The 27,803-nt window shown below is 43.4% G+C and overlaps 2 protein-coding genes across 2 annotated transcripts; both read right to left on the bottom strand.

Moving 5' to 3' along the window:
- Positions 1 to 11,331: 11,331 nt before the first annotated feature.
- LOC118899510 (olfactory receptor 2AT4-like) lies at positions 11,332 to 21,922 on the bottom strand. The gene is given in 2 exon segments (XM_036861293.1): positions 11,332 to 12,282; positions 21,914 to 21,922. Coding segments are annotated over 2 exon segments (960 nt in total).
- Positions 21,923 to 24,842: 2,920 nt separating this feature from the next.
- On the bottom strand, positions 24,843 to 25,570 carry LOC118898937 (olfactory receptor 2AT4-like). The gene has a single exon (XM_036859785.1). The coding sequence runs from the start codon at positions 25,553 to 25,555 to the stop codon at positions 24,845 to 24,847; it is 711 nt and encodes a 236-aa protein (XP_036715680.1). The 5' UTR covers positions 25,556 to 25,570; the 3' UTR covers positions 24,843 to 24,844.
- Between the last annotated feature and the right edge of the window lie 2,233 nt (positions 25,571 to 27,803).

The raw sequence follows: 27,803 nt of genomic DNA, 5'->3' as shown, positions 1-27,803 counted from the left end.
TGCAACATGTTATTGCTCACATAGTTATTAAGCTTATTTTTCTCTCGTATGCCTTTTTTTGAGGGGCGTGCTGCTCCACGCAGCTTGTGGGATCTTAGTTCCCCGACCAGGGATTGAATCCAGGCCCTTGGCAGTGAGAGCAGAGTCCTAACCACTGGACCGCCAGGGAATTCCCTCTTGTATGCCTTGAGTAGTGGTTCTTCCTGACTCCTTTTAAGCTAGGTGTCTGGACTTCCATTCCTGTTTAGGACATAATAGGTCACAGCAGCCCAACACTTCCACTGCAACAATTAGGCAAAACTGGATAAATACACAAATCACATTTTTTAGTGAATTGGAGAAACATGGGTGCAAGAAGGATCCGAAGAATTGGAACTCCAGGGAGTACTCCAAAGTGAACTCATAATCACAAACTGTTTTCTTCTCTGGGAATATGATTCTGAGATTATTCCCTCCCTGATTTTACTTCTAATAAAACATCTTTCATGCCATTGAATCGTAAAAATGCCAAACCTAGAAATGTCCAGCCAGTTGTTTTTCTTTGTAGACCAAAGGGGCAAGGGCTTGCCCAAGCTTAAGTTTTCATGTGGGGAGAAATTGGGGCAAAGATTTTCTCTTTCCTCCTCCATTTCTAAGATGATATTGAAAGCAACAATCATAAATTTCAATTTGTTCTTTGGTCTCTTAAGCCTGGAGGGTGGGCTGATTCCCCATTAGGGAGTGAAGGCTGGTAAAATGTCTTTCTAAAAGACACCCAGAACAGGCCACTCCACTGTAAATGAAGGCTTCTTTGAAAGAAAAAGAAAAGTGTTTTAGAGGTTAACCCCCATTGTCCAGACAGGAAAGCAAAACTCCTGCGCCTCAACTTAAAAGAGTAAACCCTCAGCTGACCAAATCCAATCTGCCAAAGCCAGTCACCGGGTTTCTCTCATACCCAAGTTGATGCAAACTACATTTATTTTCCTGCATGTTGTTAGAGCTCAGAGAAGTCAATTTTGCATTGAATGTCACTGAGTTAAGCTGAGTTGGGGTTTGAGTGGCAGAAATTCAGAGCCATCAATTCCAATTGTACCTCTTCTCCTCCCTCCACTGGTCCATTTCTATTAAGTGGGGGAGACAGATGCTGAGTCTGAAGTCCGGAAACAGTGTCTTCCCAAGGTCTACCAACAAGTTCATAGCAGAGCTGGGTCTTAAACTCAGTGTCCTGGCTCCCATCAGTGTTCATAAGGATTTTTCATGAGAGATGATTCCTTAGCCTGCCATTCAAAGCTTATCTTCTTATAGCCTTATTTCTCCTTACTCTAGTCAATGGCAACTCCTTGCTCTTGCCTTGTTCTTCTTCCAAACTATACTCCAATGTTCCCTCCTCCAAGAAGTCTTTGCTGATCTTGGCTGGCTTGGAGGCCTCTCCTCTGGGCTCTCACAGTTCCTGTGCTTTTCTTTGTCATCAAAATGATCACATTGGGTTGTCTGTCTATTTATGTGTCTGTGGCTCTATCAGACTAGGAGCACTTGCAGGGCTGTAATGGGGCCTGGTTTTTTCTATTTAATGATGCATCACCACCCTTCTCAGGAGCTTGGGGCTCCAGAGACAGGGACCAGAATGCAGCTTTCCCTACTGGCTTTGTTTTGCTACTGAACCATAAAATTGGGATGAAGGGGTCATCAGCAATGAAAAGTTCTACTCTAACCCTTTTTTTTATACAGATGGGGAATACAAAAAGGGAGGCTCGGAAGGAGGCTGTGACTTGCCCAAGGTCACACAGTAAGTGGGTGACAGGACCAGAACTAGACTATCAGCAGGGCTGAATTATCACCTTGAGCCCAGGATAACTCAGCAGTGAGCCCAGACTGTCCCACCTTCTTGAGGCTACAAGACAGACCAACCAGTTGAGGTTTATTTGCTTACCACAAGGCACTGAAGCACTCCCTTCCCTAAATTTCTATTTGACAGAGTGGGCCTATGCAACAGACAAACCAAGCATGCACTTAGGAAGCCAGACACATGGGAACACCAAAAAATGTTTTTGAAAGAATTTAGTGTTTGATATTTTAAAAAAGCATTGGTGCAGCATCATGGTAAAAATCAGAAATTTTCTGGACTTCTTTACATTTATTTTGTGGTTTAGATTAAATGACTTTATTTTGAATACATATTACAGGGGGTGTTTTCAGTGCTTAAGAATACTAAACATTGTTAGAAGACCATTTCCTTGGTCTGGATTATCTACGAGCCAGTTACAGGGCTGGTGGGGAACAGAGAAGGACAGAAAAACCAATCACTGAATGTCCAACCTGACACTGTACATTTCTCCTCCCATCACCAAACCCTGCCAGGCAGTGGTTATGCCCCTTCAACAAATGAGAAACTGAGGGTCGGAGAAGAACAGATACTTGTTCAAGGCTGGTGAGGGGTGAGAGCAGAGGTTGTTCTGGAGCCAGCCTGCTGCAAAGGACTGAGCTCTGCCTGGCAAACAAGAGTCCTGGCTCCTGGGCCAGCTCTGCCACTCTCTTGCTGTGACTTTGGACCTCTAAGCCTCATTTTTCCCATCTGCAAAATGAGGGCTCTGGAAGAGATGATTTCCTCCAACTCAGTACACATTTTTGAGTGTCCCCTCTCTTTATTTGGCTCCGTGAGGTGTTGGAGATGGACGCCTCACGGCCCAAGCCTCTAAGAAGGGAGAGTGAGGTTCTCCCATTGATTAAGCTTCTGTTGCACGCTTGATTCCTTATAGTCATTGTGTCATTACACGTCACTACAACTCCCAAATCCATGCCATTCTCTCATAGTTCCCCTACCCTGTGCTGTCCCCATAGAAAAAAGGAGCAGGATATGTCTGACTTACAGAGTTTGTGTTCATTACCTGGAGTTAGAAAGACCTGGGTTTCCATTCTGGCTCCACCACCTTCCACCTTCCCTCTCTGAACTGCAGTTCCCTCATCTGTGACTCATAGTGTTGACAGACGCCTCGTTAAATATCCCCATTTCTTTTACTGTCATCGGCCTCGCCTCCTTGTGGGAAACTCTCTTACAAGATCATCAGCCTCTTGTTTGTGACTGCACCTCCCTGTCTGTCCTGCCAGGGTGGCTCACCTGGAGTCACACAGTCCGACAGTGTGTGCACATGGGGACCCAGACACTCTCACAGCAGGTGTGTACTCCTGGGCTGCTCAACATGGGCCTGCACGCCCCCGGCCTCCCTGAGCCTGTCTGCCTGCCCCAGCCTTTCCTCGCTTCTAGACACTCCCTCCCCATCTCCGCTCACCTGCCAAGTCCAATCTACCTTGCTGTCTTCTGAGGAGTCATCACACTTGGCCCCGGGGGAAAGAGCCAGGTTGGGGCTGAGCCACGGCCCATTAAACCCCAGAGCCAGGGACTGCTGGGGCGCTCTCCCTGAAGTTGGCTCCCCTATGGGACCCCTTACCCGCCAGCTGGGAACAACTTCCTAGGGTAGAGCGGGGAACTTGGCCCTGGGCTTTGCAGATAATGAAAATAGCATGATTAACCAACTTCATGGGTCCTAGAATGTTATTACTAATGGAGCAGTTTGATTCCTGTTTTCCTATCTGGTGTCATAACAGCCAAGAGGATTTTTCCTACCATATGACATTTGAGGAAACCGGGATCTGGAGAAGTAAACTGACTTGACCTAGGTCACGTGAGTAGCTGGTGGCAGAGCTGGGATTTGGACCCAAGGCCCCAAATCTGGTTCAGCAATTCAGCAGCATAGCACATCATCTAATGGCTGAGACCTGAGTTCTTTCTAGTTATGTCACCTTGGATAAATCCCTTAACCTCACTGAGCCTTCCTTTCTTTATCTGTAAAAAGAGTATAACGGGCTACCGGGAAGATTTCATGCTTAGCCCAGTGCCTATCAAATGGTAAACATTCAATTAAGTGAGAGCTACTATTTTCATAAACCCAAATAGGAAACCCTGTAGCATGATAGGAATAGATCAATAACTAGTGCTGTTATATGTGAGGTGGAGGTCTGTGCCCCAACCCTAGGCAGTGCCAAAGCCTGTTCCTGCCTCAGGCTTTCTGATTCTCTCCTTTAGCTCCATAGCTCTCTATTTCTGACTCTGTCATTCTTTCACTAATATGTATAAAATGTAAAATTTTTTTTAAATTTCCAAGTAATAAATAGATGCCATTGTAAAGTATTTTATTGAGTAAAAAGTGGAAGTTTTCTTCACACCAGCCTTTCCCCATATTTCCCCTTCCCTCCTCAGAGGTAATCACTATGAGTGATTTGGTGTGTTCTTTCCAGACCTTTTCTAAACATTTGTGTGTGTGTAGTTTTGCTTTGTTTTGCTTTTAGCATAAATTAAATCATTTTGTACTTTTTGTGTCACTTATATTCTAACTTAGTAAGTCTTGGAATCTTTCTATGTCTGATCTACTTCATTCTTTTATCTGATATTTGGTATTTGATAGTGTGGATATTATATAGTTTATCTAATAATTTCCCTGCTGATGGACATTTGAGTTGTATCCAGTTATTGACATTATGAACAATATTATAATTAACATCCTCTTAACATTCATTTGGGGGGCACATATACCCCAATATTTCTCTGAGATAGATACTCAGAAGTAGGAATTCTGGGGCAAGCAGTAAGTAGATTTTAAAATCTGCATGTGTGCACGTACAGGAATGGTCCCAGCTTCAAACTCAGAGGCTGTGAGAACACTGAGCCGCAGCAATGACTAAGGTGACATTGTTACACCAGTGCCTGATGCTGCTGCTGCCCAGAACCAGGAGAAAACCATGCCTGAGCCATTCATTTCGGCCCACAGAAGAGACTTCCAGAATAGATCTCTACTGACTGTAGATTTACAACTGCAGGATGCCAGATTACTAGGCCATTGGCAGTTCAGTACAAAACTTCATGGAAACCAAAAACTAGTACAGCAGAGGCTGCAGCCCCTCCTGATCTAACCAACTTCAAGATGGAGCTGAAGGTGGTTTGGGAAGTTTCTTTGAATAACAAGCAAGAACTATATGTGCCATTTCCTCCTCTCCAAATCCATCTGATTGAAGAGAGAAATTTGGGTTGGGGATAAATTTGTGTATGTGGGTCTTTGCTTCCGGATCATAAAGGTAAATGCTGAAGGTGTTTCTGAGGGAGAAGATCTAACCATTCTTAAGTTAACGGCAAAGAATTCTGCAGAATAACCAGATCGTTAAGTGTATTCTTTTGTTCTGTTTTCTGGTTCTCAGACACTGCAGAACTCCTTAATAAACATACAGAGCCAGCTTTTGGCAGCTTGAGGATACCTAAAGGCTTTCTGGGATGTTATGGATGAAAGTAATTAAGAGACTTGGGAACTTGGGCCAAAAGAACCACATGGAGTGCAACAGTTGGTAGAATTGCAGTTAAGTTGGAGAGAACAAACACAGACCAAAACTTAGATTCCTTTTAGGTGTCTAATTTTATTTTGTTTTACTAAAGAAAATGAACCTAAATAGGAGAGCTAAACAGTTGGCTGGCATTTCCTTGTAAAAAGCCAACATTCTAAGACTTACTGTTATAATATTATGGGATAAAATATGATTTATTTCATTACCTCTGAGAATAAAAATGTTCTCATACTTCTAGGAAATGACTGGCTCTTCTATAGCTAAGGTGACAAACAGTCATCAGAACTTTTTTTAAACCTGTTCATCACTCAATGACAGTTCCACATCAGTAAACACACTGCTGAAAGCCAGCCAGTCTCAAAGTCAGCCACCCAGTAACTGCTTCGCTCCAGTAACCACACTGTTATGGCTGAAGGCAAACCAGTCCCTAGGTACTCCCACTCCTGAAAGTCCACCAACCCCTGATCTCCACATTTTCCACAACCCTATATAAGATCAGCTCCCTGTGTTGCTCAGAAACGAACTGTGCCAGAAACTATAGCGTCCCCATGCTTAAGTTAGTGATAAACTCAGCTTTTCGTTTCAGATGTTGCACAGTGGTCTCTGCTTTTAACATTTCTTATTTATGTCTCTATAGTCGGTAAAATGTCCTTTCTTTCATTTTTGATTTTAGTAATTAGGTCTTCTTTCTTTTTTCTTAGTCAGACTAGCTGAAGTTTTGTCAATTTTGTTGATAAATTCAAAGAACCAATTTTGGTTTTGTCTGTTTTCTCTGCTGTTTTTCTATTCTCTTTCATTTATTTCCACTCTAATCTTTATCTTTATTTCATGCCCACTGCTTGCTTTGAATTTAGTTTGCTTTTCTTTTCTAATTTCTTAAAGTTAAAAAGTAGGTTATTAATTTGAGATCGTTCTTTTTTAATATAAGTATTTACAGCTCTAAATTTCCCTCTAAGCACTGTTTTAGCTGCATCTCATAAGTTTTGGTACATTGTGTTTTCATTTTCATTAATTTCAAAATATTTTCTGATTTCTCTTGTGATTTCTTTTTGACCCATTGGTTATTTAGGAGTGTGCTGTTCAATTTCCAAATATCGTGGAAGTAGCATTCAGTGACAGAGCTTTTATTATTTTAAAGATAGCATAGAAAAAGTGGGCAGATTATTTAAAACATGTATTGCTTAGAACTAGAAAAAGTTAGTTTAGAGATAATGACGTCTTCAAAGGTGAAACTAGAAAAGGTTAGTGTGGACAGTTCTGGGAAGATATTTGAAGAAAACATAAGGGAAAGATAAAAGAAATTAAAGTGAACCATGCTATTTGGAATAAAAACAGAAAGCACAAAATAAGAATTCAGTATACTATAACCATTTAATTTACCATCAAGAATGTATACAATTAATGCAGAAAAATGGTATTACATAAATATCGCTCTTATAATGGAATCAAAATCTCATGACTACAGAAGTATTTTCACTTTGTGAAAGTGATAACTAAAATCAGTTTTAGAGCTCAGTATTCTGATTAAGTTTAGAAGTATTTTAAACTAGCTTTTGGAATCTTAGAATTTATTTTTTAATCTTTCTTTTTCTCTCTCTCCCAGTAATATTGAGATATAAAATATAGCATATAGTAGGCTCATGATATGCGTACTTAATACATGACAGCTTATGTCATTTAGCTGACAGATTTGATTTTCCTGACAAGAAGCTTTAGGTAGCCATTTGTGAGGACAGATTGGGTTAAAAAAATCAGATCATCTCTGCCTGATCAACTTGGCTTATGTGATTATTCCAATGCTTAGTCTTTAAAAAAAAAATCTCCACTGGGAAGAACCAGTAACATTAGGACTATTAGTTGTACCTACTACGACTCAGGATAAGCACTGCACTTTTAGGTAAAAGTGAAATTGATTTTAAGAAAGAATTTTCCTGGGTTTCCCTGGTGGCGTAGTGGTTAAGAATCAGCCTGCCAATGCAGGAGACACGGGTTCGAGCCCTGACCCAAGAAGATCCCACGTGCCGCGGAGCAGCTAAACTCGCGAGCCACAACTACTGAAGCCTACGCGCCTAGAGCCCGTGCTCCACAACCAGAAAAGCCACCGCAATGAGAAACCTGCGCACAGCAATGATGAGTAGCCCCCGCCCGCCGCAACTAGAGAAAGCCCATGCGCAGCAACGAAGACCCAATGCAGCCAAAAATAAATAAATATATAAATTTATTTAGAAAAAAGAAAAAGAAAAGAGGGCTTCGCTGGTGGCGCAGTGGTTGAGAATCTGCCTGCCAATGCAGGGGACACGGGTTCGAGCCCTGGTCTGGGAAGATCCCACATGCCGCGGAGTAACTAGGCCCGTGAGCCACCATTACTGAGCCTGCGCGTCTGGAGCCTGTGCTCCGCAACAAGAGAGGCCGCGATAGTGAGAGGCGCGCGCACCGCGATGAAGAGTGGCCCCCGCTTGCCACAACTAGAGAAAGGCCTCGCACAGAAACGAAGACCCAACACAGCCATAAATAAATAAATAAATAAATAAATAAAATTTAAAAAATAAGAGAGAGAAAGTATTTTCCTGACGTAAGTGTACCGTATCTGAGTTTAATGTAAGAAGGCTCTGCAGACAGTAAACCTAACACAAGTACGACCTTAATGCTGGCAGGCAGTCATCCAGTACGTCCCTGCTTTGTTCCCTTGCCTCCTCTTCTACATGACTTTTTCACACCTTCTCTACTCAATCCACTGATATCTTTTCCCATTGTCATTCCAGCCAGTCAGGAGAGAAGTCCCATAGAGTCCCATCCCATCTCCACCCACCTACCGGCATCTGTGCCCACACTCTGACTAGGAAGTTGGTCTGTTCCCATGGATGAACTCTTCATGCTCCTATCGAAAGCCAGTCACTCCAATAATTCTCCCCTCTGTCTCCCATCACGAATTTTTTTTTTACTGTCTCCTGGATTATTCCCATCAGTGTATAAATATGCTGTTATTTCTCCCGTCTTAAACAAAAAATCTCTATACACTACCGATTAAATTTTTAAAATCAGGATGCAGAACAGCACCTATAGTATGCTACCACTCCCCTAAGAGAGAGTGGAAATATGGCCGGATTGCCATATTTTTGTATAATATAGCCATGTTTATATGTTATACATATATTTGTAAATATATGGATTTCCTTATATTAAAAATGGAAGGAAAAACCAAAAAATGAATAAAAACGGTATCTTTAAGGGGGGTGCAACAGGTGGAGGGAGCAGAAATGGAGGCTAGAATTCACTAAAAACGCCTTGTTTCATAATTTTGACTTAAAATTGTTATACTTGTGACTTTAAAATCAAGTATGAAGACCCTCATTACTATTTGCTGGAATTCTCACTCTCTGCTAATGCCCTTGCTTAAAGTTCCACTTAAGTGCTGCACCTTTATCACAATTTGCTAAGGAAGATTTTCTTCCTTTTAACACAAGCCACAAAAATGTCATTGGCTGCTCCATTCACTCTTCTGAGAATGGTTTTCCTTTCTGCCTGTTTGGGGGACACTGTAGAGAAAACATCCCTGATCCCTTTTTGACCTGTGTGATTCCTGAAAGGGACTGGGTGTTAAAATTCTTTGGGTTTAATTGAGTGTAAACTCCATTTCTTGATGGCAGGTGGGGATGGGTCCAAGCTAAAACTCAGTTCCTCCTGACAGGAGGCAACAGGGATGCCCTACCACATCCTGGTCTGCACTAGAGTGAAAGCTCTCCTTCTCTGATGGGAGCAGTTCAGGGCTTCTGTTCAGTCAGCCCACATCCACCGCGGTGTTAACTCCATGAGGGCTCCCAGACACACACTAACAAGTGCATAGGTTATCAGTAGTTATGGGATGCGTTTTTACCTTGGATTAAATATTCAGTATTACCCAGTGTGTTCCCACCACCCCCTGTGCTTCCCTCTGAAACAGCACCTACCTCACTGTGCTATTTCTGCCCACACCTGTCTCCTTCACTAGACTGTGAGCAAATTCATGGCAGCAACTGTCCTGATTTATCTCTGTCTCTAGCTTTTACTGTATCGACTAGTACTTCCCGCATGCTCAGTGAAGACTTCTTAAATGAATGAACAAATGGAGAAAATTATATTCAGCAGCTTGATGCTTACTGTGGATGTGAAAACCACCATTATCCATTGTACCCATGGGAAGACTTGGACCAGACATTGAGAACTACTATTGCAGCCTCTGCCCAGTGGAATGATGCCTTGTCAGAGTTTATAATGAGATACAATATTCATACAGAGCAAAACTGTATAAAGCCTAAATATACAGTTTAATTGTAAAGAAAACACCATGTCACCATCATTCAGGGGAGAATGAAACATTGCCAGCACCTCATAAGCCCCTCGGTAGCCCTCTCTGATTACAACCCTCTCCCTCTCCTGCAGAAATAACCATGATTCTGATTTTTGTAATAAATATGCCTTCTCTTTTCTTCACAGTTAATGACATCTGTATGCATTGATAAAAAATGTAGTTCAGCTTTGCCTGTCATTAAACTTTATATAACTGGAATCATATCACATGTATCCTTTTGAGTTGTGATTCTTTCACTCAGTACTATGTGAGTTTCCTCTATGTTGTTGCATGTATACATAATTCTTTCATATTTTATTGGCATGTAGTGTTATGTTTTAGGAACATTTCACAAATTGGAGAAATGACGCTGTGCTAGATCATAGAGTATATGGGTCTTCGACTTCATAAGAGAGCGGTAAATTATTTTCCAAAGTGGCTGTACCAATTAACATTCCCACTCTCCATGTATGAAAGCTCCATCGACCCACATCCTCGCCAACCTGGGTATCATCACACTTTGACATTTTAGCCAGTCCGACTGGTTTCTAGTGGTAACTATTTGCTGTTGTAATTTGCATTTCTCCTATTACTAAAGAGGTTGAGCACATTTTCTTATATTTATTGGACATTTGTTTATTCCCTCTTGTGAAGTATTTTGCTCTAATGGTATTTTTTCTAATGGCTTGACTACCTTTTTTAAAAATTGATTTGAGTGATTCTCTATATATCCTGGCTATGAGTCCTGAGTCTTTTAGTTGGTTATATGCATTGCAAATAACTTCTTTTGTTCTGTATCTTGACTTTCCATTCTCTTTTTGGTGACTTTTGAGGAGTAGAAATTTTACTTTTTTTTTTTGGCTGTGCTGTGTGGCTTGCGGGATCTTAGTTCCCTGACCAGGGATTGAACTCAGGCCACAGCAGTGAAAGTGCTGAGTCCTAACCACTGGACCTCCAGGGAATTCTCAGAAATTTTACATTTTAAAGCAGTCAAATGTACACTTTTTTTCTCTGGGTTTAGAGCTTTTAAAAAGTCTTATTTAAGAAATATTTCCCCATCCCAAGATCAGGACTATAGTCTCCGATACAGTTTTATAGTTTCACCTTTCATATTTAGGTTGAGATTGATTTTTGTGTTTGTTTGAGGTAAGAGACCAATTTCATTTTTTGACATATGGATATCTGATAGTACTAATACCCTTGATTATATGTCCATTTTCGAACCTGATCTGCAGTGTCATTTATATATCAATTGTCCATATATTCAAGGGTCTGTTTCTGGGCTCTCTGTTTCATTGATCTATATGTCTCTCTATGTCTTAATAACTAACCTCTTTGTGTTCCCATCTTTATTACTATTTTAGCCTTATTATATTAAAAAAATCTATTTGATACTTTTAAGAAGATACTTTTTATATTTTATCTGACATTCTTATTTCTTTCCACAAAAGAGTTGGTATCATTATGTAGCTTATTAATGGAAAGGGAAGCCCCAGTGGTGTACTTTTGGCCCTGCTATAAGTCATTCTTTCCTTCAAAAAACTTTTTTGATAGCATGCTCTCTTCTTAGCACACAGGTATCCTGGGACAGGATTAACTACATCTAAGGATCAAGGGTCCCCAGAATGCCCTGGGTCTTAGGGACATGTTATTTTGGTGATGGCTGCTTTGACATCCTTGTTCCTCAGCGTGTAGATGAGAGGGTTGAGGACAGGTGTGAGAATAGCATGCACCATGTTGCCCATGATGTGGAAGTCAAGGGGTAGGTCAGCCTTGTAGGCCACATAGGCTATGGCAATGGATGAATAGTAAGTGCCAACCACCAGGAGGTGGGAGCTGCAGGTAGAGAAGGCTTTCGAGAGTCCTTCTCGGGAGCTTATGCGAAGCACTGTGGCCAGGATATGGGCATAGGAGAGAAGCACCAGGAGAAGGGACAGGAAGGACACCACCGTGGTGATGCAGAAGCCCATGAAGGTCTGGGGTGTGGTGTCAGAGCAGGAGGCCTGGACCACAGCCAAGTGGTCACAGAAGCCATGGTAGATGTGAGCAGTGCTGTCAAAAGCCATGTAGAAGTTCTGCAGTACTGCTGGTATGGGCAGAAGGAGGGCAGTGAGCCGGGCACTGGCTGCCAGTGCAGCATTGGTCTGTGGGGTCATGAGGACAGGGTAGTGCAGGGGGCGGCAGATAGCCACATAGCGGTCACAGGCCATGACCACCAGGACGAAGGCTTCGGAGCAGGAGAAGCTGTGGAAAAGGTACATCTGCAGGAAGCAGGCAGAGAAGCTGAGGAAGTGGTCCCCGAGTAAGAGGAGAGATAGCATCTTTGGGACAGTGGATGTGGTGAAGAGGATGTCCAGGGCTTAGAGGTTGATCGGGAAGAAGTACATGGGCTTGTGGAGTCTGGGCTCTATCACCACGGCCACCAGGATCAGGGTGTTACCCACCAGGATAAGCAGGTAGAAGAACAAGAAGATGAAGGAGACAGGGAGGAAGAGGAACTCCTGTAGAGAGGGGATGCCCACCAGGTAGAAGATGGATGAAGAGTCTTTTGATCCATTACAGGCTGTGGCATCCACGGTGAGACAGAGCTACATGCCAGGGTGACAGGCCGTCAGAGCATCTGGAAACTGGATAAAACAGGAGTTTGGAAGGAGAATTCCGTTCAGTTCACTCTACAATTAATGCAATCCAAATCATTTATGACCAAGTTTAGAGGACTGGTGGTACCATCCAATATTAACTCTTCCGTCTTAACGCACAATTTACTCCTTCCTTCTTCCATCAACTCTTTAGTAAGTATCTACAATGTGCAAGGCTGTGAGAAGGTAAACAAGGCACACAAAGTCCCTGCCTTCACAGGGGCTTAAATTCTAGTAGAAGGATGGTATGTTTAAAAGCCAATCACACAGTTAATTATCTAGGTACAACTGTGATAAGTGCATTCAAAGAGCTTCCGTCCCTTCCCTGCTCCATTTCCCATACTATCTCTTGGGCATCAGATCTTAGATGATCTCTTAGATTCCTACGTTATTGTTTTTTACTTTTGCTCTTGTTTCAAGTTCTACTAAGTGACATCACTATACCACATCACTAGAAAGGGCTGATTTTTCCAATATTTTCTGCCACATGCTGCCTGCTCAGGCTACTCATTACCCAGGGAATGTCTCCCCTCTCATTTTCCGGGTGCAGCAGCTCTGCCTACCTCTCTCCCTGCCAGGTTCTCTGGGTGCTCTCCCACCCAGTGATGTTTCAGTGATGGGAAGGACAAATGCCTTCAGAGGGACAACTCTCTTCCTGATGGAGCCCAAGCTGATGGTGCATCTTCCCCTCATTTAGGGCCTGTCCTGGGTCTGTCATCTTCCTTCTTCCTGGCTGCCACAGCCCAATGGGTATTGTGTTTAGTTCTTTGATGCCCACTTTGCTGTGGGCTCCTCCAATACCAACTCAGAAGAAGCCACAAGGAGATGTCGTGAGAGCTCTTGTTGCTAGAAAGGACCCAGAGAACTGAAAGCTGTAGCTGCCCAAATACAAAAACCCCTATATCATAGGTTGTTCATTAAATGTGTGCTGGGGTCAATGCAGGGACTGCTGAGGCAATTTTGGCTTGTCCCGACTTCGGGATGAGCCTCTAATGAGTGGTCCCGGCAGTTTCTTGTTTACATCTGCATCACTGCTGTTTGAACCCTATTGATTTCACAAGCAGTTTCCCTTTGAATTCCTAAGAACGACAGCTACCTTCTTTCTTCTCTAAAACAAATGCAAAACAAACTAGTTAAAAACACCTCTCGTGTCCTAGAATTACAGAATGTCAGACTGGAAAAAAAGGTGTTTTTAATCTTCAATTTCAACCCAATTCCCCTCCCCCACACTTCCTCACCACCTTTTAAAAATTTACTAGTTTGCTCTGTGATTGATTTGGATCGTGCAGCCTGGCTTCTAGATTTGGAAGTGGTGACTGGCAAATGCTTTGTCTAATATGAGCATGGGAAGAACAACCGTCCTGTGTGTGTGCTCCTTGAAAGAGAACCTCAGAGGTCACCCTGAGGACCTGGCAAGAGAGTGACCTGATTGTCTCCATGTTGAAGGGTTAACCCTCAGTTAACCAGAACCCCGCTCCAACAAGTGTGGTCACCAGTTTTTTTTCACACCCAAAGGAATGCAAACTGCACTGCCCTGGACATTTCTGCTCTCAGAGAGGCAGCTGTGCCTGCCGGTCCCAGGTGAGGCAGAGCAGGGGATTTGAGGGGCAGAAACGTAGAGGGCTGAAGCCAGAGGGGTCCTAAGGGAGCCATCAAGTCTAACTCCCCTCTCCTCCATCCTCCGCCCCACCGCTTTGCAGATGGAAAAAGGGATGCTGAGACCCCAGTGGAGAGGTGGCGCATGGCTTTTCACACCAGCTGGTACTGGACTATCCAACAGGCAGACCAGGCATGTGCTGGGTCACCAGCCAAGCAAGGGAACCAAAAATACTTTTTGAAAGAATTTAACATTTAATCTTTCAAAGCACCATTCAGCTGGCCCATCATAGGAAATATCCAGATTTGGCTGGACTTTCTTACACTATTTTACGGGTTAGGATTACACACTACATCTGAATGATGTAGCTGTGCTTAGGGCCTAACGGGTGCTGCTTCCTAGGGCACAGAACTTGCCGCAGCAGGTTCTCCCTGTTGGGATTGTCTACAGGCCAGTTATAGTGCTTGGTGGGGACAGGGAAGGACAGAAAATCACTGAGTGTCCAACCTGATGCTGCATTTTTTTTTTTTTTTAGTGGATGATTTAATATAACCTTTTGAGAATGTAAGAAGCCAGTTATACAGAAAACCAAATATATAGCAATAACATAAAAGATTTAAATAATGCATCATCAAAAGCTTAAATGTTTGTGTATACAAATGTTACATGTATGCAATTTTCATCTCTATAGATAATGCACATTTTTCTTTTATCCATACTTCCCTTACAAAAACCTATCATATACTTTATTACAAAGATACTCTTATTTAGTTCCAAAAGGGTAGATATTTTATGTTATAATTTGAGGAAACTTAAAAATCAAGACTAGAAACATGATCAAAGGAGATATATACTTTTTTTTTCAGAAAGGAAGAAATATTGTTCTTATTAAGTTATGAGCACTTTTTTTTTCTTATTAGTCATCAATTTAATACACATCAGTGTATATATGTCAATCCCAATCTCCCAGTTCATCACACCACCACCCCCACCCCCCGCCGCTTTCCCCCCTTGGTGTCCATACGTTTGTTCTCTACATCTATGTCTCAATTTCTGCCCTGAAAACCGGTTCATCTGTACCATTTTTCTAGGTTCCACATATATGCGTTAATATACGATATTTGTTTTTCTTTCTGACTTACTTCACTCTGTATGGCAGTCTCTAGATACATCCACGTCTCAACAAATGACCCAATTTCGTTCCTTTTAATGGCTGAGTAATATTCCATTGTATATATGTGCCACATCTTCCTTATCCATTCGTCTGTCAGTGGGCATTTAGGTTGCTTCCATGACCTGGCTATTGTAAATACTGCTGCAATGAACATTGGGGTGCATGTGTCTTTTTGAATTATGGTTTTCTCTGGGTATATGCCCAGTAGTGGGATTGCTGGGTCATATGGTAATTCTATTTTTAGTTCTTTAAGGAACCTCCATACTGTTCTCCATAGTGGCTGTATCAATTTACATTCCCACCAACAGTGCAAGAGGGTTCCCTTTTCTCCACACCCTCTCCAGCATTTGTTGTTTGTACATTTTCTGATGATGCCCATTCTAACTGGTGTGAGGTGATACCTCATTGTACTTTTGATTTGCATTTCTCTAATAATTAGTGATGTTGAGCAGCTTTTCATGTGCTTCTTGGCCATCTGTATGTTTTCTTTGGAGAAATGTCTATTTAGGTCTTCTGCCCATTTTTGGATTGGGTTGTTTGTTTTTTTGATAATGAGCTGCATAAGCTGTTTATATATTTTGAAGATTAACCCTTTGTCCGTTGATTCGTTTGCAAATATTTTCTCCCATTCTGAGGGTTGTCTTTTCGTCTTGTTTATGGTTTCCTTTGCTGTGCAAAGCTTTGAAGTTTCATTAGGTCCCATTTGTTTATTTTTGTTTTTATTTCCATTACTCTAGGAGGTGGATCAAAAAAGATCTTGCTGTGATGTATGTCAAAGAGTGTTCTTCCTATGTTTTCCTCTAAGAGTTTTATAGTGTCCGGTCTTACATTTAGGTCTCGAATCCATTTTGAGTTTATTTTTGTGTATGGTGTTAGGGAGTGCTCTAATTTCATTCTTTCACATGTAGCTGTCCAGTTTTCCCAGCACCACTTATTGAAGAGACTGTCTTTTCTCCATTGTATATCCTTGCCTCCTTTGTCATAGATTAGTTGACCATAGGTGCGTGGGTTTATCTCTGGGCTTTCTATCTTGTTCCATTGATCTATGTTTCTGTTTTTGTGCCAGTACCATATTGTCTTAATTACTGTAGCTTTGTAGTATAGTCTGAAGTCAGGGAGTCTGATTCCTCCAGCTCCATTTTTTTCCCTCAAGACTGCTTTGGCTATTCAGGGTCTTTTGTGTCTCCATACAAATTTTAAGATTTTTTGTTCTAGTTCTGTAAAAAATGCCTTTGGTAATTTGATAGGGATCGCATTGAATCTGTAGATTGCTTTGGGTACTATAGTCATTTTCACACTATTGATTCTTCCAATCCAAGAACATGGTATATCTCTCCATCTGTTGGTATCATCTTTAATTTCTTTCATCAGTGTCTCATAGTTTTCTGCATATAGGTCTTTTGTCTCCCTAGGTAGGTTTATTCCTAGGTATTTTATTCTCTTTGTTGCAGTGGTAAATGGGAGTGTTTCCTTAATTTTGCTTTCAGATTTTCAATTGTTGGTGTATAGGAATGCCAGAGATTTCTGTGCATTAATTTTGTATCCTGCAACTTTACCAAATTCATTGATTAGCTCTAGTAGTTTTCTGGTGGCATCTTTAGGATTCTCTATGTACAGTATCATGTCATTGGCAAACAGTGACAGTTTTACTTCTTCTTTTCCAATTTGTATCCCTTTTATTTCTTTTTCTTCTCTGATTGCCGTGGCTAGGACTTCCAAAACTATGTTGAATAATAGTGGTGAGAGTGGACATCCTTGTCTTGTTCCTGATCGTAGAGGAAATGCTTTCAGTTTTTCACCATTGAGAATGATGTTTGCTGTGGATTTGTCATATATGGCCTTTATTATGTTGAGGTAGGTTCCCTCTATGCCCACTTTCTGGAGAGTTTTTATCATAAATGGGTGTTGAATTTTGTCAAAAGCTTTTTCTGCATCTATTGAGATGATCATATGGTTTTTCTCCTTCAATTTGTTAATATGGTGTATCACATTGATTGATTTGCGTATATTGAAGAATCCTTGCATCCCTGGGATAAATCCCACTTGATCATGGTGTATGATCCTTTTAATGTGTTTTTGGATTCTGTTTGCTAGTATTTTGTTGAGGATTTTTGCATCTATGTTCATCAGTGTTTTTGGTCTGTAATTTTCTTTTTTTGTAGTATCTCTGTCTGGTTTTGGTATCAGGGTGATGGTGGCCTCGTAGAATAAGTTTGGGAGTGTTCCTTCCTCTGCAGTTTTTTGGAAGAGTTTGGGAAGGATGGGTGTTAGCTCTTCTCTAAATGTTTGATAGAATTCACCTGTGAAGCCATCTGGTCCTGGACTTTTGTTTGTTGGAAGATTTTTAATCACAGTTTCAATTTCATTGCTTGTGATTGGTCTGTTCATATTTTCTATCTCTTCCTGGTTCAGTCTTGGAAGGTTATACCTTTCTAAGAATTTGTCCATTTCTTCCAGGTTGTCCATTTTATTGGCATACAGTTGCTTGTAGTAGTCTCTTAGGATGCTTTGTATTTCTGCAGTGTCTGTTGTAAATTCTCCCTTTTCATTTCTAATTTTATTGATGTGGGTCCTCTCCCTCTTTTTCTTGATGAGTTTGGCTAATGGTTTATCAATTTTGTTTATCTTCTCAAAGAACCAGCTTTTAGTTTTATTGATCTTTGCTATTATTTTCTTTGTTTCTATTTCATTTATTTCTGCTCTGATCTTTATGATTTCTTTCCTTCTGCTAACTTTGGGTTTTGTTTGTTCTTCTTTCTCTAGTTCCTTTAGGTTAAGGTTAGATTGTTTATTTGAGATTTTTCTTGTTTCTTGAGGTAGGCTTGTAGAGCTATAAACTTCCCCCTTAGAACTGCTTTTGCTGCATCCCATAGGTTTTGGATCGTCATGTTTTCATTGTCATTTGTCTCTAGGTATTTTTTTATTTCCTCTTTGATTTCTTCAGTGATCTCTTGGTTATTTAGTAACGTATTGTTTAGCCTCCACGTGTTTGTGTTTTTTACATTTTTTTCCCTGTAATTCATTTCTAATCTCATAACGTTGTGGTCAGAAAAGATGCTTGATATGATTTCAATTTTCTTAAATTAACTGAGGCTTGATTTGTGACCCAAGATGTGACCTATCCTGGAGAATGATCCATGCGTACTTGAGAAGAAAGTGTAATCTGCTGTTTTTGGATGGAATGTCCTATAAATATCAATTAAATCTATCTGGTCTATTGTGTCAGTTAAAGCTTCTGTTTCCTTATTTATTTTCATTTTGGATGATCTGTCCATTTGGTGTAAGTGAGGTGTTAAAGTCCCCCACTATTATTGAGTTACTGTTGATTTCCTCTTTTAGAGCTGTTAGCAGTTGCCTTATGTATTGAGGTGCTCCTATGTTGGGTGCATATATATTTATAATTGTTATATCTTCTTCTTGGATTAATCCCTTGATCATTATGTAGTGTCCTTCCTTGTCTCTTGTAACATTCTTTATTTTAAAGTCTATTTTATCTGATATGAGTATTGCTACTCCAGCTTTCTTTTGATTTCCATTTGCATGGAATATCTTTTTCCATCCCCTCACTTTCAGTCTGTATGTGGCCCTACGTCTGAAGTGGGTCTCTCTTAGACAGCATATATATGGGTCTTGTTTTTGTATCCATTCAGCAAGCCTGTGCCTTTTGGTTGGAGCATTTAATCCATTCACGTTTAAGGTAATTATCGATATGTATGTTCCTATGACCATTTTGTTAATTGTTTTGGGTTTGTTTTTGTAGGTCCTTTTCTTCTCTTGTGTTTCCCACTTAGAGAAGTTCCTTTAGCATTTGTTGCAGAGCTGGTTTTGTGGTGCTGAATTCTCTTAGCTTTTGTCTGTGAAGCTTTTGATTTCTCCATGGAATCTGAATGAGATCCTTGCTGGGTAGAGTAATCTTGGTTGTAGGTTCTTCCCTTTCATCACTTTAAGTATATCATGCCACTCCCTTCTGGCTTGTAGAGTTTCTGCTGAGAAATCAGCTGTTAACCTTATGGGAGTTCCCTTGTATGTTATTTGTCGTTTTTCCCTTGCTGCTTTCAATAATTTTTCTTTGTCTTTAATGTTTGCCAGTTTGATTACTATGTGTCTCAGCATGTTCCTCCTTGGGTTTATCCTGTATGGGACTCTCTACGCTTCCTGGACTTGGGTGGCTATTTCCTTTCCCATGTTAGGGAAGTTTTCGATTATAATCTCTTCAAATATTTTCTCGGGTCCTTTTTCTCTCTCTTCTCCTTCTGGGACCCCTATAATGCGAATGTTGTTGTGTTTAATGTTGTCCCAGAGGTCTCTTAGGCTGTCTTCATTTCTTTTCATGCTTTTTTCTTTATTCTGTTCTACAGCAGTGAATTCCACCCTTCTGTCTTCCAGGTCACTTATCCTTTCTTCTGCCTCAGTTATTCTGCTATTGATTCCTTCTAGTGTAGTTTTCATTTCAGTTATTGTATTGTTCATCTCTGTTTGTTTGTTCTTTAATTCTTCTAAGCCTTTGTTAAACATTTCTTGCATCTTTTCGATTTTTGCCTCCATTCTTTTTCCACGGTCCTGGATCATCTTCACTATCATTATTCTGAATTCTTTTTCTGGAAGGTTGCCTATCTCCACTTCATTTAGTTGTTTTTCTGGGGTTTTAATCTTGTTCCTTCATCTGGTACATAGCCCTCTGCCTTTTCATCTTGTCTATCTTTCTGTGAATGTGGTTTTTGTTCCACAGGCTGCAGGATTGTAGTTCTTCTTGCTTCTGCTGTCTGCCCTCTGGTGGATGAGGTTATCTAAGAGGCTTGTGCAAGTTTCCTGATGGGAGGGACTGGTGGTGGGTAGAGCTGACTATTGCTCTGGTGGGCAGAGCTCAGTAAAACTTTAATCCGTTTGACTGCTGATGGGTGGGGCTGTGTACCCTCCCTGTTGGTTGTTTGGCCGGAGGCGACCCAACACTGGAGCCTACCTGGGCTCTTTGGTGGGGCTAATGGCAGACTCTGGGAGGGCTCACACCAAGGAGTACTTCCCAGAACTTCTGCTGCCAGTGTCCTTGTCCCCACGGTGAGCCACAGCCACCCCTGCCTCTGCAGGAGACCCTCCAACACTAGCAGGTTCAGTCTCCCCTGGGGTCACTGCTCCTTCCCCTGGGTCCCGATGCCACACTACTTTGTGTGTGCCCTCCAAGAGTGGAGTCTCTGTTTCCCCCAGTCCTTTCGAAGTCCTGCAATCAAATCCCACTAGGCTTCAAAGTCTGATTCTCTAGGAATTCCTCCTCCCGTTGCCGGACCCCCAGGTTGGGAAACCTGACGTGGGGCTCAGAACCTTCACTCCAGTGGGTGGACTTCTGTGGTATAAGTGTTCTCCAGTCTGTGAGTCACCCACTCAGCAGTTATGGGATTTGATTTTACTGTGATTGCACCCCTCCTACCATCTTATTGTGGCTTCTCCTTTGTCTTTGGATGTGAGGTATCTTTTTTGGTGAGTTCCAGTGTCTTCCTGTCGATGATTGTCCAGCAGCTAGTTGTGCTGGTGTTCTCGCAAGAGAGAGTGAGAGGGCTTCCCTGGTGGTGCAGCAGTTGAGAATCTGCCTGTCAATGCAGGGGACACAGGTTTGAGCCCTGGTCTGGGAAGATCCCGCATGCCACGGAGCGGTTGGGCCTGTGAGCCACAATTGCTGAGCCTGTGCGTCTGGAGCCTGTGCTCCGCAGCAAGAGAGGCCGCGATGGTGAGAGGCCCGTGCACCGCGATGAAGAGTGGCCCCCGCTTGCCACAACTGGAGAAAGCCCTCGCACAGAAACAAAGACCCAACACAGCCATTAATAGATAAATAAATAAAGAAAATTAAAAAAAAAAAAGTGGGAGTGAGAGCACATCCTTCTACTCCGCCATCTTGGTTCTGATCCCTGATGCTGCATTTGATGTACATCATCTCCTCCCATCATCCAACCCTGCCAGGGAGTGGTTATGCCTTTCAGCTTATGAGAAATTGAGGGTTGGAGAAGGACAGGCCTTTGTTCAAGGCCATGGCTGGAGGGGGGTCAGAGCAAAGGTCATTCTGGAGCCAGTCTGCTGTAAAAGAATCTTGCCTGGCAACCAGAAGTCCTGGCTCCTGCAGCTCTGCCGCTCACTTACTTCCTGTGACTTTGGTGCATGGCTGTTAGCATTACTGACACCATCTTGGTCCTTTTCACTGTCTCCTGACCCTAACCAGGATTGTACTGTGTGGTACGATCAAAGGCTTTGTATTTAATAGATATTGTTTAATACTCATTAGGACCATGTGGCCTCTATGCTGTTAGTCCCCAAACAATGCTGAAAATCTTCTCTGATATATTCCTGGTGCCCATGAGACTGGTCACCCATTCATAAATCTTGACTTAGGAATGCACATCCTATCTCCAAGCACTTACCCCTATACACTAGGTTAACTATAAAATTGTCCCAATGGCCCCTTGTGGTGTGTAGTGCAGCTGCGAATGCTTCCAGATCATCATCCACCTGATCCCGATCCCACTCTGTGAATAAGATACCCTATAATAAACTGATCCATTGATTACATGGAACTGCCTGCCTCATTTTTCGATCTCAAGATGCCTTCTCAATTTTAGTTCCCTCCATGAGAAAACACTTGGTTTTCTCACCTGTGCAGTGAAGGGTTTGGAGGAAAAGTTCTCTGAGGGGTTTCCAATCCAATGAACTGTTTTCTGTGTCCCCTCTGGGTCTGGCAGAGCACATGTCACATGGACCATGCCCCAGAAGGAGAGGGCGAGGGCTTTCCCGCCTAGTGAGTACCTGCTGCCAGCCAGGGGCTTTACCTCCATCATGTCCTATGGGCCTTAGTGGTCCAGTGTGTGCACCTGTGAGTCAGAAAGGACTGGGTTCCAATCCCAGCTCCTACCTGCAGCTCATTTCCTTCTGGGCTCATTTCCTTCATCTGTGACCCCCTGGGTTTGTTGTGAGTCCTTGCAGAGAGAATGCTTAAACAATGCTACACAAGAGCCTGGAACAGGTAGGAACTCGAAGTGTGCTAGTGTTTCCAATGTTTCTGCCACCATTAGCCTTGCTTTCCCATGGGAAGGCTTTGGCCAAGATGACATGAATCCACCTCTAGCACACAGATCTGCCAGGATATGTGGTCCAAGGTCCAGCAGCCCACATATACACAGCCAACCTGGATCCTGGACGTCTGCCTCTTGTGCACACACAACCAGTCTTCCTGACCCCTGGTCCTGGTTCTACCTGCCCCCCACATCCTTGCCCTGTCTCCCTACTCTGGTCTTTGCTGAGCTTTGGCACTTCACCCTTAGCTCACTCACCTTCCAAGCCCTGTCTACCTTGGTGACTCTTGTGTCCCCTTTGTGTCTTCCAACCCGGCCAGGCAGAGAAGAGCCAGGTAGGTGCTGGGCTGTGGCTCATTAACCCCCTAACCCCTCCTTTTAGTCAGGCCTTCGGGGGTCCTCTCCCTTTGGGACTCCTTTGAGGCACTGAGTCCCCACCCCCCAGTCACCCAGGATCAACTTCTTGGTCCCTCCTAGAGCACGTGTTGGGAGGGGACTTGCCTCTGGGATTTGCTGATAATGAGAACAACATTGTTAAGAGCCCTCATGGGTTCCAGAACTTTACAACCAACGGGGCAGCTTTTATTGACATTATTCCATCTGGTCCTCAGAACAGTCAGGGGAGACAGGCAGCCCAAGAAGAGGAAACTGAGGTCCAGAGAAGTGAAATGACTTACTGATGCTTATACTAATGTTTAGTATCAGAGCTGCAAGGCAGACCCAGGGCTTCATTTCCAGGCCTGTGCTCTGCATATGGGTAAGGGCATAGGGTCTGAAGAGACAAGTCCTGGGTATGAATACCAGTTCTAATATATTTTAGCTATGTCACCTTAGGCATGTTACTTAACCTCTCTCAGTCTGAGTTTCTCCATCTGTAAAATGGAACATAACAATATTACCCATCTCATAGAGTTTTTGAGAGGATTTAGGACATAGTGAAACATGATTTTTTGAAACTGACTCCAAGGGTTTGGTTTGTATTATCTAGCAATAGCCAGAGGAGAGGCTGCCTGCATCTATTCTATTTCCCAGAGGACTAGTGATGTTCATCTCCTGCAGGAGAAGATACAACTTTCATGGGCTCTCGGAGTCTCTAGATGCCAAACAGCTGGCTTCACCAGGTACTACTGTCAACAGCTGGCATCTGAGCTTAGACTGCTTAGTACCCAGTAGTTGGTTTTTTCTGCTTATAAAGTTACTCTCTTGCTCCCTTTCCCCCCAGAAGGAAAGCAACAAGGGTCAGGGCCATCATGCCTCTATCTTAGGGTATATGTGTGTGAGTTGTTAGCAGCCAACACTCAGCTGCCAGAGGGAAGACCACTAACTGTGTCTGTGTCTGCTATAGTCTATCCCTTGAACCTCTCGGATTCATTCACTTTTCACAAGTTCACTCCATTCGGACATAGGGTTTCCAGGATTCTGATTAGTCACAGTTTCAAGGGAAATTTCTAAGAGAAGGATTAGTTGGATTAACGACTGCCCTCGCTGCTGCAGTCAGTCCCAAGGCTGCAGGTGACACTTCATCATCCCTCTCCTCTGCCACCCATTCTAGATTCCCTTCCCCTTTCCCTTCACATTCAGTCATTTCAGTGGGTCTAGATGGATTCCCTCCTAGCATGACCCAGACCCTCATCCCTGACAGTTCTGAGCCCCTGTTTACTCTGCCTCATCAAGCTATAGTTGCTTTAATTGTCCACTAAGAGTTAAAGTTGGCAGAAACCAGAAATGCTCACTTGCCTGAGTGCTGACCTCCCAGCCCCCATTATGTAAGAGTGGTTTTACCTCCTCCTGAAGATCACGGTCAATTGCCCTTCTAAATATGGTAACTCCTTTTTCTGACTGCTGGTCTGCTTTCACAGTGGGCTTAAAATGACCAAGCAGAAGCTGTAGCTTTAAATTTAGTGAGATTTACTGTGTCTCCTGGTGAATCCGGACTGCTTAATCCACAGAGGCCAGAATCGTCAGGACTGGAAGTACAAATTCCCTCAAATAGGTCACTGTGGGTAATGGTGGATGGAGCCACTCTAACTTCCACCCACTGGTTCTTGGCAGGAAGCATCACTTTTTAATGGGCATCCAGGCTGAAAATGGATCCATCCCATTGGATGGGAACATGGACCCTATTACCGCTCCCTGATTGGAGCAGCTAGTGGTTTTCTTATGCATTCATTTCCAGCCTCCCACCCACCTATATTGCTGATACATGAGTATTTGCTAACAAACAAGTGATACCAATGCCAAAAATATAAAAACTTACAGGAGAAAATTTTTACATTGTATCAAATGCTAACTTCTTGGCTCCCACAGCCCCCTTTGCTTCTCTCTGTCCTAGCACCTTATATTATTTCTCTGGGTCTGACTCCCCAGTTAAACTATGGATACCTTGAGGGCAGCAGCTATGTCTGGCTTATTTCTGTCTCTAGCAGTCCTAGTAAAGATTTTAAATATAAATGATTGGATGATCAAATTTTATTCATCACATTAATGACTAATGAAAACTGTGAAAACCAATTATTCTATAGCACCAGTGGGAAGACTTCTTGATCCAGTATTTGAGGACCGGTTTTTAGCTGTCTGCTCAACTGAATGAAGTCGATTTGGGTTGCTGTAATTCATTTAAAAATACTTATTGTGTTTATTCTGTGCTGGGCACTGTCATTTGTGTCCAGGGAGCTGAATAATTTGCATCTAAGGATTAAGGGTCCCAGAATTCCCTGGGCCCTGGGGACATGCCATTTTGGTGATGGCTGCTTTGACATCCTTGTTCCTCAGCGTGTTGATGAGAGCGTTGAGGATAGGTGCGAGAATAGCATGCACCACGTTGCCCATGATGTGGAAGTCGAGGGGTAGGTCAGCCCTGTAGGCCACGTAGGCTATGGCAATGGATGAGTAGTAGGTGCCAACCAGGAGGTGGGAGCTGCAGGTGGAGAAGGCTTTCGAGCGTCCTTTTCGGGAGCTGATGAGAAGCACTGAGGCCAGGATGTGGGCATAGGAGAGAAGCACCAGGAGAAGGGGCAGAGACACCACCAAGGCGATGCAGAAGCCCATGAAGGTCTGGGACGTGGTGTCAGAGCAGGAGGCCTGGACCACAACCAAGTGGTCACAGAAGCAGTGGCAGATGTGAACAGTGTTGTCAAAAGCCATGTGTAACATCTGCACCACTGCTGGGATGGGCAGAAGGAGGGCAGTGAGCCAGGCACTGGCTCCCAGTGCAGCATTGGTCTGTGGGGTCATGAGGACAGGGTAGTGCAGGGGGCGGCAGATAGCCACATAGCGGTCACAGGCCATGACCACCAGGACGAAGGCTTCGGAGCAGGAGAAGCTGTGGAAAAGGTACATCTGCAGGAAGCAGGCAGGGAAGCTGAGGTAGTGGTCCTCAAGCAAGAATAGGGACAGCATCTTGGGGACAGTGGTTGTAGTGGAGAGGATGTCCAAGGCTGAGAGGTTGATCAGGAAGAAGTACGTGGGTTTGTGGAGGCTGGGCTCTGCCACCACAGACACCAGGATCAGCTCATTTCCCACCAGGATGAGCAGAGAGATTAAGAGGAAAATCAAGAAGACAAGGAGGAAGAAGGATTCAAGCAGAGAGGGGATGCCCACCAGGTAGAAGACAGGTGAGGAGTCCTTTGATCCATTACAGGTGGCTTCCATAGTGGGTCAGGGCTGGTTATTTGCAGACAGACACTGGAAACATCAGTACATATCTGAAAACCAGAACAACCAGGGGAACATTAACTAGAACATGCATCTTTTTGTTTCCAACATGGATCTCAATCCTAACTGTTTCTTTGTGCCTGGAATTTCATTGCACAACTAAGATGCTCAGGATAGTGAGTTGTCTAATGAGCAATGGTTAAAAAGCTGGTCCTGTGTGGTGGGCAAGAGGGGTGAACATAAACACCTGAAGGGCTGTCAAGGGGCAGGTACAACACTTACAAAGAACTGGGGCCAGTATTAGCAGCTCCAGGGACCCAGAGAGCCCCACATATGGAATAAGTTTCTTACAATTAGAACTATCCCATAAGGCAAAAGACTGGCTTGAGAATGAGTGAATTCCTTATAACTAGAGGTATGCAAAGCTGGGGTCTTTTGAGCTGAAATGGTGCGCAGGAGGTTTAATATTTAAATAGGAGCTAGATTAAAAACGCTTAAGCAACCTTCTGACCCTAGATCCATTGGTTCTTTAAAAAAAAAAAAAAGTAAAATAAATGAACTACATCAATCAGATTGTGGAGGATTCCCTTTCTATGATATCTTATTGATAGGAAGAGCTGCTTCCCCTAAGGGCTGCTACAGAATGCAGTCTGCTTCAGCCAAGAGCAGCTCCCCTTTCTGTGCAGCTGCTGCTGGGACTCTGTCTCAGTCTAACCTGGGTCCTTGTATCCTGTCTATTTGTCATATCCAGAGACCAGTCATCCTGATTTGCCCAGAACCGCCTGGTTTTAGCACTGCAAGTCCCATGTCCCAGGAAATCCCTTAGTCCCCGGCAAACTGAGATGTCAGTCACCTTGCGAGGGCAGAGGCATTGTATATGCCTTTGGTAGAAGGAGTGATTTCCTGAAAGGAATCCAAGTGGAAGATAGATTCTCCCCCTGTTGGGAAAAAAACAAACTCCAGGGCACTTCCTGCGTCACTCCATGGTCTTTCCCCCTCCTGGCTGCTGCAGCTCAGCAGGTGTCACTGTTAAGCCACTTCATGCCCACTGCTCTGGGCCCCAGTTCAGAGGGCACCACAGAGAACTGAAAAGTCTCAGAACCAGTGCCAGGAGAGAAGAGCAAGCACTCTTCAGAGAGTAACTCCGCTCCCAGGAGGCTGTTGAGAAGGTTATTGTGCGTGCACGGCAGCCCAAGACCCCCGAAGTGAGACTTTCCAACCCCCAGAACTGAGCTGAGGGAAGTGTTGACTCGCCCTTCACCTTGACTAAGTGATCCAGGGTCAGGTTATGTTGATGTTCAGATCACTGCCTCCCTGCCCCAGGGACCCCTGGAGCAGATCCACTTGGTTTTCCAGGACCACCTCCAGCTTCTCCCTCTTCTAACAAACCCTTCACATGCCACAGAATACGTAAGCGTGGAAATGGCCTGCAGATAATTGAGTCCCTGACCCTTTCTTTCACAGATGAAAAGTCAGGCTGGGGAATTCCCTGGTGGTCCAGTGGTTAGGACTCTGCGCTTCCATTTCAGGGGGCGCGGGTTCAATCCCTGGTTGAGGAACTAAGATCCCGAAAGCTGGGAGGCCAAAAAAAAAAAAAAGACAAGTCAGGCCGGGGTGGGGATGGGGAGCAGCCCCCAGGTCAACAGCTGGTCTGTACCAGACTTGGTCCTGGAAACCAGGCCTCAGGCTCTGGTCTTGGACTCTTTCCACCAAGCCAGGCCACCTGGAGGATTTGGAAGCTCTGGTTTCCACCTGGGGAAAAAATAGGCCAAAAGTTTTATTTTCCTCTCTCCATTTCTTAGGCTGATGTCAGAGACAGTTATGGATTTCTGTTTGGTTCTGAGGGCGTTTTCAAACAGTTTCAGATGGTCTGGTTACTAAATAGAGGCGCTACATGGCTAGAAAAAAATGCTCTTTTCAAGAAATGACTTAAGGAAGAGGTGGATTGGGCACATCTGCGTGGAAAAAAGTCATGACAATCAGGTCCCGTGTC

The sequence above is a fragment of the Balaenoptera musculus genome, chromosome 8, assembly GCF_009873245.2.
Source record: "Balaenoptera musculus isolate JJ_BM4_2016_0621 chromosome 8, mBalMus1.pri.v3, whole genome shotgun sequence".
Classification (NCBI taxonomy): Eukaryota; Metazoa; Chordata; class Mammalia; order Artiodactyla; family Balaenopteridae; genus Balaenoptera; species Balaenoptera musculus.
The sequence above is the reverse complement of the archived record's forward strand: the minus strand, read 5'-3'. Positions and strand labels throughout refer to the sequence as shown.